Consider the following 12,497-nt stretch of genomic DNA (forward strand, 5'->3'; position numbering starts at 1 on the left):
GTTCTCCGGTCTGATGAAACAAAAATAGAACTGTTTGGCCATAATGACCATCGTTATGTTTTGAGGGGAAAAGGGGGAGGCTTGCAAGCCGAAGAACACCATCCCAACCGTGAAGCACGGGGGTGGCAGGATCATGTTGTGGGGATGCTTTGCTGCAGGAGGGACTGGTGCGCTTCACAAAATAGATGACATCATGAGTGAGGAAAATTATGTGGATATATTGAAGCAACATCTCAAGACATCAGTCAGGAAGTTAAAGCTTGGTCGCAAATGGGTCTTCCAAATGGGCAATGACCCTAAGCATACTTCCAAAGTTGTGGCAAAATGGCTTAAGGACAACAAAGTCAAGGTATTGGAGTGGCCATCACAAAGCCCTGACCTCAATCCTATAGAAACATTTTGGGCAGAACTGAAAAAGCGTGTGCGAGCAAGGAGGCCTACAAAACCTGACTCAGTTACACCAGCTCTGTGAGCCTGATCTCATCAGTAATACAGCCTGATAGAACCACACAGCCTGATCTCATCAGTAATACAGTCTGATAGAACCACACAGCCTGATCTCATCAGTAATACAGTCTGTAGGAACCACACAGCCAGATCTCATCAGTAATACAGCCAGATCTCATCAGTAATACAGTCTGTAGGAACCACACAGCCTGATCTCATCAGTAATACAGCCTGTTAGAACCACACAGCCAGATCTCATCAGTAATACAGCCTGATAAAACCACACAGCCAGATCTCATCAGTAATACAGCCTGATAGAACCACACAGCCAGATCTCATCAGTAATACAGTCTGATAGAACCACACAGCCAGGTCTCATCAGTAAAACAGCCTGATAGAACCACACAGCCAGATCTCATCAGTAATACAGTCTGATAGAACCACACAGCCAGATCTCATCAGTAATACAGTCTGATAGAACCACACAGCCTGATCTCATCAGTAATACAGTCTGATAGAACCACACAGCCTGATCTCATCAGTAATACAGTCTGATAGAACCACACAGCCAGATCTCATCAGTAATACAGTCTGTAGGAACCACACAGCCTGATCTCATCAGTAATACAGCCTGATAGAACCACACAGCCTGATCTCATCAGTAATACAGTCTGATAGAACCACACAGCCAGATCTCATCAGTAATACAGTCTGTAGGAACCACACAGCCTGATCTCATCAGTAATACAGTCTGTAGGAACCACACCACACAGCCTGATCTCATCAGTAATACAGTCTGATAGAACCACACAGCCAGATATCATCAGTAATACAGCCTGATAGAACCACACAGCCAGATCTCATCAGTAATACAGTCTGATAGAACCACACAGCCAGATCTCATCAGTAATACAGTCTGTAGGAACCACACAGCCAGATCTCATCAGTAATACAGCCTGATAGAACCACACAGCCAGATATCATCAGTAATACAGTCTGATAGAACCACACAGCCAGATCTCATCAGTAATACAGCCTGATAGAACCACACAGCCTGATCTCATCAGTAATACAGTCTGATAGAACCACACAGCCAGATCTCATCAGTAATACAGCCTGATAGAACCACACAGCCAGATCTCATCAGTAATACAGTCTGATAGAACCACACAGCCTGATCTCATCAGTAATACAGTCTGATAGAACCACACAGCCAGATCTCATCAGTAATACAGCCTGATCTCATCAGTAATACAGTCTGTAGGAACCACACAGCCTGATCTCATCAGTAATACAGTCTGATAGAACCACACAGCCAGATCTCATCAGTAATACAGCCTGATAGAACCACACAGCCAGATCTCATCAGTAATACAGTCTGATAGAACCACACAGCCAGATCTCATCAGTAATACAGTCTGTAGGAACCACACAGCCTGATCTCATCAGTAATACAGCCTGATAGAACCACACAGCCAGATCTCATCAGTACTACAGTCTGATAGAACCACACAGCCAGATCTCATCAGTAATACAGCCTGATAGAACCACACAGCCAGATCTCATCAGTAATACAGCCTGATAGAACCACACAGCCAGATCTCATCAGTAATACAGCCTGATAGAACCACACAGCCAGATCTCATCAGTAATACAGTCTGATAGAACCACACAGCCAGATCTCATCAGTATTACAGCCCGATAGAACCACACAGCCAGATCTCATCAGTTATACAGCCTGATAGAACCACACAGCCTGATCTCATCAGTAATACAGTCTGATAGAACCACACAGCCAGGTCTCATCAGTAATACAGTCTGATAGAACCACACAGCCAGATCTCATCAGTAATACAGCCTGATAGAACCACACAGCCAGGTCTCATCAGTAATACAGCCCGATAGAACCACACAGCCAGATCTCATCAGTAATACAGCCTGATAGAACCACACAGCCAGATCTCATCAGTAATACAGTCTGATAGAACCACACAGCCAGATCTCATCAGTAATACAGCCTGATAGAACCACACAGCCAGATATCACTGTTTCACAGTGTCACACTGTTTTCTTCTTAGAGGAACTGTTCGGTAGAAAGCTCTCATCCGCCAAACCCAGATCCGTCTGTCAGACATCCGTATGGTGGAGCGTGATTCATCACTCTAGAGAACGCATTTCCCCTGTTCCATGTCAGCCGACGCTTGGCATTGCGCATGGTGATCTGAGACTTGTGTGCGGCTGCTCGTCCATGGAAACCCATTTCATGAAGCTCCTGACAAACAGTTATTGTGCTGACGTTGCTTCCAGAGGCAGTTTGGAACTCGGTAGTGGAGTGTTGCAACAGAGGACAGATGATTTTTACGTGCTTCAGCACTCGGCGGTCCAGCTTGGGTGGCCTGCCACTTCGCAGCTGAGCCGTTGTTGCTCCTAGACGTTTCCACTTCACAATAACAACACTTACAGTTGACCAGGACAGCTCTAGCAGGGCAGCAATTTGAGGAACTGACTTGTTGGAAAGGTGGCATCCAATGACGATACGGCATTAAGGCCATTCTACTGCCAATGTTTGTCTATGGAGATTGCGTGGCTGTGTGCTCGATTTTATACACCTGTCAGCAACGGGTGTGGGGTGACAGGTACCCTAGTGGTTAGAGTGGAGGGGTGGCAGGTACCCTAGTGGTTAGAGTGGAGGGGTGGCAGGTACCCTAGTGGTTAGAGTGGAGGGGTGGCAGGTACCCTAGTGGTTAGAGTGGAGGGGAGGCAGGTAGACTAGTGGTTAGAGTGGAGGGGTGGCAGGTACCCTAGTGGTTAGAGTGGAGGGGTGGCAGGTAGCCTAGTGGTTAGAGTGGAGGGGTGGCAGGTACCCTAGTGGTTAGAGTAGAGGGGTGGCAGGTATCCTAGTGGTTAGAGTGGAGGGGTGGCAGGTACCCTAGTGGTTAGAGTGGAGGAGTGGCAGGTAGACTAGTGGTTAGAGTGGAGGGGTGGCAGGTACCCTAGTGGTTAGAGTGGAGGGGTGGCAGGTAGACTAGTGGTTAGAGTGGAGGGGTGGCAGGTACCCTAGTGGTTAGAGTAGAGGGGTGGCAGGTATCCTAGTGGTTAGAGTGGAGGGGTGGCAGGTACCCTAGTGGTTAGAGTGGAGGAGTGGCAGGTAGACTAGTGGTTAGAGTGGAGGGGTGGCAGGTACCCTAGTGGTTAGAGTGGAGGGGTGGCAGGTAGACTAGTGGTTAGAGTGGAGGGGTGGCAGGTATCCTAGTGGTTAGAGCGTTGGGCCAGTAACCGAAAGGTTGCTAGATCAAATCCCCAAGCCGACAAGGTAAAAATCTGTCGTTCTGCCTCTGAACAAGGCAGTCAACCCACTGTTCCCTAGGCCGTCATTGTAAATAAGAATTTGTTCTTAACTGACTTGCCTAGTTAAATAAATAAATAAAGACATTGAAGATACTGTTAAATAAAAGTAAAATAAATAAGAAATTCCAGAATCCACCTATTTGAAGGGCTGTCCACATACTTAATTTGTTTATATGGAGTACCTCTATACCTGTACATATATCTATACCTGTACATATATCTATACCTGTACATATATATATATATACCTGTACATATATCTATACCTGTACATATATCTATGCCTGTACATATATCTATACCTGTACATATATCTATATACATATATCTATACCTGTACATATATATATACCTGTATACATATACATATATCTATACCTGTACATATATCTATACCTGTACATATATCTATACCTGTACATATATCTATGCCTGTACATATATCTATACCTGTACATATATCTATATACATATATCTATACCTGTACATATATATATACCTGTATACATATACATATATATATACCTGTGCATATATCTATACCTGTACATATATCTATACCTGTACATATATCTATACCTGTACATATATCTATACCTGTGCATATATATATACCTGTACATATATCTATACCTGTACATATATCTATACCTGTACATATATCTATACCTGTACATATATCTATACCTGTACTATACCTGTACATATATCTATACCTGTACATATATCTACACCTGTATATATATATACCTTAACATATATCTATACCTGTACATATATCTATACCTGTACATATATCTATACCTGTGCATATACAGTATCTATACCTGTACATATATCTATACCTGTACATATATCTATACCTGTACATATATCTATACCTGTGCACATATATATATACCTGTGCATATATCTATACCTGTACATATATCTATACCTGTACATATATCTATACCTGTACATGTATCTATACCTGTACATATATCTATATACATATATCTATACCTGTACATATATATATACCTGTATACATATACATATATCTATACCTGTACATATATCTATACCTGTACATATATCTATACCTGTACATATATCTATATACATATATCTATACCTGTACATATATATACCTGTATACATATACATATATCTATACCTGTACATATATCTATACCAGTACATATATCTATACCTGTACATATATCTATGCCTGTACATATATACATATACATATATCTATACCTGTACATATATATATACACCTGTACATATATATATCTATACCTGTACATATATCTATATACATATATCTATACCTGTACATATATCTATACCTGTACATATATATACACCTGTACATATATATATATACCTGTACATATATCTATACCTGTACATATATCTATATACATATATCTATACCTGTACATATATATATATACCTGTACATATATCTATACCTGTACATATATATATATATATATACCTGTACATATATCTATACCTGTACATATATCTATATACATATATCTATACCTGTACATATATCTATACCTGTACATATATCTATACCTGTACATATATCTATATACATATATCTATACCTGTACATATATCTATATACATATATCTATACCTGTACATATATCTATACCTGTACATATATCTATATATATATATATATCTATACCTGTCCATATATCTATACCTGTACATATATCTATACCTGTACATATATCTATACCTGTACATATATATATATATATATATGCCTGTACATATATATATACCTGTACATATATCTATACCTGTACATATACAGTGTCTATACCTGTACATATATCTATACCTGTACATATAAAGTATCTATACCTGTACATATATCTATACCTGTACATATACAGTATCTATACCTGTACATATATCTATACCTGTACATATATCTATACCTGTACATATACAGTATCTATACCTGTACATATATCTATACCTGTACATATATCTATACCTGTCCATATATCTATACCTGTACCTATATCTATATATATCTCTATACCTGTACATATATCTATACCTGTACATATATCTATACCTGTCCATATATCTATACCTGTACATATATCTATATATATCTCTATACCTGTACATATATCTATACCTGTACATATATCTATACCTGTACATATATCTATACCTGTACATATATCTATACCTGTACATATATCTATACCTGTACATATATCTATGCCTGTACATATATCTATACCTGTACATATATCTATATACATATATCTATACCTGTACATATACCTGTACATATATCTATATACATATATCTATACCTGTACATATATCTATACCTGTACATATATCTATACCTGTACATATATCTATATACATATATCTATACCTGTACATATATCTATACCTGTACATATATCTATATACATATATCTATACCTGTACATATATCTATACCTGTACATATATCTATATACATATATCTATACCTGTACATATATCTATACCTGTACATATATCTATACCTGTACTATACCTGTACATATATCTATACATGTACATATATCTATACTTGTACTATACCTGTACATATATCTATACCTGTACTATACCTGTACATATATCTTTACATATATATATACCTGTACATATATCTATACCTATACATATATACAGTGGGGCAAAAAAGTATTTAGTCAGCCACCAATTGTGCAAGTTCTCCCACTTAAAAAGATGAGAGGCCTGTAATTTTCATCATAGGTACACTTCAACTATGACAGACAAAATGAGAAAAGAAATCCAGAAAATCACATTGTAAGATTTTTAATGAATTTATTTGAAAATTATGTTGGAAAATAAGTATTAGACACATTGGGTAGTAGATGATGGTGTTTAACTGTAGACACAGCAGCGTCTATAATCTCAGTCCAAGGCTGTGAAGGCATCCCGAGCCTCTCCCCAGGGGCCCTGGTCTGAAGAAGTGCATCTAATAGGGAGGCATTTGGGTGGTGACCTGTATGAGCCGGTCGTCTCGTCCAATAGGAGAGGAGATATTGATCTGTTGGAGTCCTGCCACCCAACGCTTTTGCTTCTCTCTCCCACTTAGCAATGATCTCAGCATATTGCTGGGTCATAACACACACACACACACACACACACACACACACACACACACACACACACACACACACACACACACACACACACACACACACACACACACACGCGCACACACACGCACACACACACACACCACACACACCACACACACACACACACACCACACACACCACATACACCACACACACACACACACCACACACACACACAAACCACACACACACTCACACTAACACACCACACACACACACACACACACACACACACACACCACACACACACACACACACACACACACACACACACACACACACACACACACACACCACACACACCACACACACACACACACACACAAACCACACACACACTCACACTAACACATCACACACACACACACACACACACACACACACACACACACACACACACACACACACACACACACACACACACACACACACACACACACACACACACACACACACACACACACACACACACACACACACACACACACTCACACACACTCACACACTCACACACACACACACACACACACACACACACACACACACACACACACACACACACACACACACACATTCATTAATTCAGTTAATGCACTCGCAGGAGTAGCTGAGCCATCAGGGATGATGTAATGCTTTTGTCAGTGCTTCCTGTTCCTCCTCCTGCAACTACACTTCCTGTTCCTCCTCCTGCAACTACACTTCCTGCTGACTCCTTAAACACGTCCCTATTTCCTCGCTGCTCCGATCAGTGTGTGTGTGTATGTGTGTGTATGTGTGTATGTATGTGTGTATGTGCGTGTGTATGTGTGTGTGTGTGTGTATGTGTGTGTGTATGTGTGTGTGTGCGTGTGTATGTGTGTGTGTATGTGTGTATGTGTGTGTGTGTGTGTGTGTGTGTGTGTGTGTGTGTATGTGTGTATGTGTGTGTGTGTGTGTGTGTGTGTGTGTGTGTGTGTGTGTGTGTGTGTGTGTGTGTGTGTGTGTGTGTGTGTGTGTATGTGTGTATGTGTGTATGGTTGTAAAGTATCAACGTAGACACTACCTTGACCATGTGTCCCTAACCCTTTTGTCTAACCCATGTCCCTCGTCTGTCTCCCTGTATCCTCCCCTCAGCTTCCCTAACTTTGACCTGGAGGAGTCAGGTCAGTGTCAGGGGGACTGGCTGCTCCTGGGCCCCACCTGGAGAGAGGAGTACCGGGTGTGTGGATCCCTCCTCCCACCTCCCTTCATCTCCTCCATTGGGAGAGTGTGGCTCTACTTCCACTCACAGGCCAACAGCTCAGGACTGGCTCAGGGGTTCAGACTGTCTTATATCAGAGGTGAGAGACACTTCCTGGATAAATACATGGTAGGGGGGGAGAGGAGGAGGAGAGGGAGGGAAGGGAGAGGAGGAGGAGAGGGAGAGGAGAAGGTGGAGAGGGAGAGGAGGAGAGGGAGGGAAAGTAGGGGAGGGGAGGGAGAGGAGGGAGGGAGGGAAGGGAGAGGAGGTGGAGAGGGAGAGGAGAAGGTGGAGAGGGAGGGAAAGTAGGGGAGGGAAGGGTGAGGAGGAGAGGGAGGGAGAGGAGGAGAGGGAGGGAGAAGAGGGGATGGAGGGAGAGGATTAGAGTGTGGGAGAAGAGGAGAAGAGGAGGAGGGAGGGAGGTAGGGAGGGATGGATAGGTGTAGAGGGAGAGGAGGAGAGGGAAAGGAGGAGAAGGAGGGAGAGCAGAGAGAAGTATAGGAGGAGAGGGAGGGGAGGGAAAGGAGCAGGAGGAGAGGGAAGGCGGGAGGCAGAGGAGGAATGGGAGAGGAGGAGAAGGAGGGAGAAGGAGGGAGAGAAGGAGAGGGAAGGAGGGAGAGGAGGGGAGGGAGGAGGAGAGGGGAGGGGAGGGAGAGGAGAAGAGAGAGGGAAGGAGAGGAGGAAAGGGAGGGAGAGGGGAGGAGGGAGAGGGGAGGGAGGAGGAGAGGGAAGGAGAGGAGGGAGAGGGGAGGGAGGAGGAGAGGGAGAGGAGTAGAGGGAAGGAGAGGATGAGAGGGAAGGAGAGGGGAGGAGGGAGAGGGAGAGGAGTAGAGGGAAGGAGAGGATGAGAGGGGAGGGAGGGGAGGAGGGAGAGGGAGAGGAGTAGAGGGAAGGAGAGGATGAGAGGGAAGGGAGGAGGAGGAACAGGCTGTTAAAGGTAGGACAATGGAATGCACTGTGTTGGTTGTACAGAGAGCAGACTGGGTGTTCACCTTCTCTATCTAACTACCATCTGGCATTGATGGTGTCACTGATAACAGCTGTGAGAGAAAAATCACAGCCAGTTGGCTTTTTACAGTGTGGGACCCACAATCAATACTGTGTGGGATGAAAGGAGAGGAGAGAGGCACTAAGCTTGTCCTGTTTTACCCCAGGACGACGTGTCACAAATCAATAAGCAAGTATTGAGTACGTTAGTAAAGCTGTCTGCCATTGAGCTGTATTGGCAGAAGACATTGATGAGAATCGCCCTGTCCCCAAAAACACCACAGATTATTTTCTGTCGTTTGTTGTCGGGTGCTTTATTGTTGGGAAAGGAGGGGGGATACCCAGTCAGTTGTAAAGGGGGGGATACCTAGTCAGTTGTAAAGGGGGATACCTCGTCAGTTGTAAAGGGGGATACCTAGTCAGTTGTAAAGGGGGATACCTAGTCAGTTGTAAAGGGGGATACCTAGTCAGTTGTAAAGGGGGATACCTAGTCAGTTGTAAAGGGGGATACCTCGTCAGTTGTAAAGGGGGGGATACCTAGTCAGTTGTAAAGGGGGATACCTAGTCAGTTGTAAAGGGGGATACCTAGTCAGTTGTAAAGGGGGATACCTCGTCAGTTACACAACTGAATGGATTCAACTGAAATGTGTCTTCCTCATTTAACCCAACCCCTCTGAATCAGAGAGGTGAGTGGGGGGGGGGGGGGCATTCACGTCTTCGGCACCCGGGGAACAGTGGGTTAACTGCCTTGTTCAGTGGAACAGTGGGTTAACTGCCTTGTTCAGGGGAACAATGGGTTAACTGCCTTGTTCAGGGGAACAGTGGGTTAACTGCCTTGTTCAGGGGAACAGTGGGTTAACTGCCTTGTTCAGGGGAACAGTGGGTTAACTGCCTTGTTCAGGGGAACAGTGGGTTAACTGCCTTGTTCAGGGGAACAGCGGGTTAACTGCCTTGTTCAGGGGAACGGTGGGTTAACTGTCTTGCTCAGGGGAACAGTGGGTTAACTGCCTTGTTCAGGGGAACAGTGGGTTAAACTGCCTTGTTCAGGGGAACAGCGGGTTAACTGCCTTGTTCAGTGGAACAGTGGGTTAACTGCCTTGTTCAGTGGAACAGTGGGTTAACTGTCTTGTTCGGGGGAACGGTGGGTTAACTGCCTTGTTCAGGGGAACGGTGGGTTAACTGCCTTGTTCAGGGGAACGGTGGGTTAACTGCCTTGTTCAGGGGAACGGTGGGTTAACTGCCTTGTTCAGGGGAACAGTGGGTTAACTGCCTTGTTCAGGGGAACAGTGGGTTAACTGCCTTGTTCAGGGGAACAGTGGGTTAACTGCCTTGTTCAGGGGAGCAGTGGGTTAACTGCCTTGTTCAGGGGAACAGTGGGTTAACTGCCTTGTTCAGGGGAACAGTGGGGTTAACTGCCTTGTTCAGGGGAACAGTGGGTTAACTGCCTTGTTCAGGGGAACAGTGGGTTAACTGCCTTGTTCAGGGGAACAGTGGGTTAACTGCCTTGTTCAGGGGAGCAGTGGGTTAACTGCCTTGTTCAGGGGAGCAGTGGGTTAACTGCCTTGTTCAGGGGAACAGTGGGTTAACTGCCTTGTTCAGGGGAACAGTGGGTTACCTGCCTTGTTCAGGGGAACAGTGGGTTAACTGCCTTGTTCAGGGGAACAGTGGGTTACCTGCCTTGTTCAGGGGAACAGTGGGTTACCTGCCTTGTTCAGGGGAACAGTGGGTTAACTGCCTTGTTCAGGGGAACAGTGGGTTAACTGCCTTGTTCAGGGGAACAGTGGGTTACCTGCCTTGTTCAGGGGAACAGTGGGTTAACTGCCTTGTTCAGGGGAACAGTGGGTTACCTGCCTTGTTCAGGGGAACAGTGGGTTACCTGCCTTGTTCAGGGGAACAGTGGGTTAACTGCCTTGTTCAGGGGAACAGTGGGTTAACTGCCTTGTTCAGGGGAACAGTGGGTTAACTGTCTTGTTCGGGGGAACGGTGGGTTAACTGCCTTGTTCAGGGGAACGGTGGGTTAACTGCCTTGTTCAGGGGAACGGTGGGTTAACTGCCTTGTTCAGGGGAACAGTGGGTTAACTGCCTTGTTCAGGGGAACAGTGGGTTAACTGCCTTGTTAAGGGGAACAGTGGGTTAACTGCCTTGTTAAGGGGAACAGTGGGTTAACTGCCTTGTTCAGGGGAACAGTGGGTTAACTGCCTTGTTCAGGGGAACAGCGGGTTAACTGCCTTGTTCAGGGGAACAGTGGGTTAACTGCCTTGTTCAGTGGAACAGTGGGTTAACTGTCTTGTTCGGGGGAACGGTGGGTTAACTGCCTTGTTCAGGGGAACGGTGGGTTAACTGCCTTGTTCAGGGGAACGGTGGGTTAACTGCCTTGTTAAGGGGAACGGTGGCTTAACTGCCTTGTTCAGGGGAACAGTGGGTTAACTGCCTTGTTCAGGGGAACAGTGGGTTAACTGCCTTGTTCAGGGGAGCAGTGGGTTAACTGCCTTGTTCAGGGGAACAGTGGGTTAACTGCCTTGTTCAGGGGAACAGTGGGTTAACTGCCTTGTTCAGGGGAGCAGTGGGTTAACTGCCTTGTTCAGGGGAACAGTGGGTTAACTGCCTTGTTCAGGGGAACAGTGGGTTAACTGCCTTGTTCAGGGGAACAGTGGGGTTAACTGCCTTGTTCAGGGGAACAGTGGGTTAACTGCCTTGTTCAGGGGAACAGTGGGTTAACTGCCTTGTTCAGGGGAACAGTGGGTTAACTGCCTTGTTCAGGGGAACAGTGGGTTAACTGCCTTGTTCAGGGGAGCAGTGGGTTAACTGCCTTGTTCAGGGGAACAGTGGGTTAACTGCCTTGTTCAGGGGAACAGTGGGTTAACTGCCTTGTTCAGGGGAACAGTGGGTTAACTGCCTTGTTCAGGGGAACAGTGGGTTAACTGCCTTGTTCAGGGGAACAGTGGGTTAACTGCCTTGTTCAGGGGAACGGTGGGTTAACTGCCTTGTTCAGGGGAACAGTGGGTTAACTGCCTTGTTCAGGGGAACAGTGGGTTAACTGCCTTGTTCAGGGGAACAGTGGAATATTTAATGTTCAGCCTTGGTGACAGTGGAATATTTAATGTTCAGCCTTGGTGACAGTGGAATATTTAATGTTCAGCCTTGGTGACAGTGGAATATTTAATGTTCAGCCTTGGTGACAGTGGAATATTTAATGTTCAGCCTTGGTGACAGTGGATTATTTTATGTTCAGCCTTGGTGACAGTGGAATATTTAATGTTCAGCCTTGGTGACAGTGGATTATTTAATGTTCAGCCTTGGTGACAGTGGAATATTTAAT

General features: G+C 44.8%; 1 protein-coding gene across 1 annotated transcript in view; it reads left to right on the forward strand.

The window, feature by feature from the left end:
• The window catches only part of lrp3 (low density lipoprotein receptor-related protein 3), a 79,422-nt gene that overhangs the window by 11,938 nt on the left and 54,987 nt on the right, over positions 1–12,497 (forward strand). Inside the window, exon 3 of the mRNA XM_055906561.1 lies at positions 8,086–8,291. Coding sequence (XP_055762536.1) covers positions 8,086–8,291 — 206 coding nt within the window. The remainder of the gene's footprint in view (positions 1–8,085; positions 8,292–12,497) is intronic.

Source organism: Salvelinus fontinalis, chromosome 40 (genome assembly GCF_029448725.1).
Source record: "Salvelinus fontinalis isolate EN_2023a chromosome 40, ASM2944872v1, whole genome shotgun sequence".
In the NCBI taxonomy this organism is placed as follows: Eukaryota; Metazoa; Chordata; class Actinopteri; order Salmoniformes; family Salmonidae; genus Salvelinus; species Salvelinus fontinalis.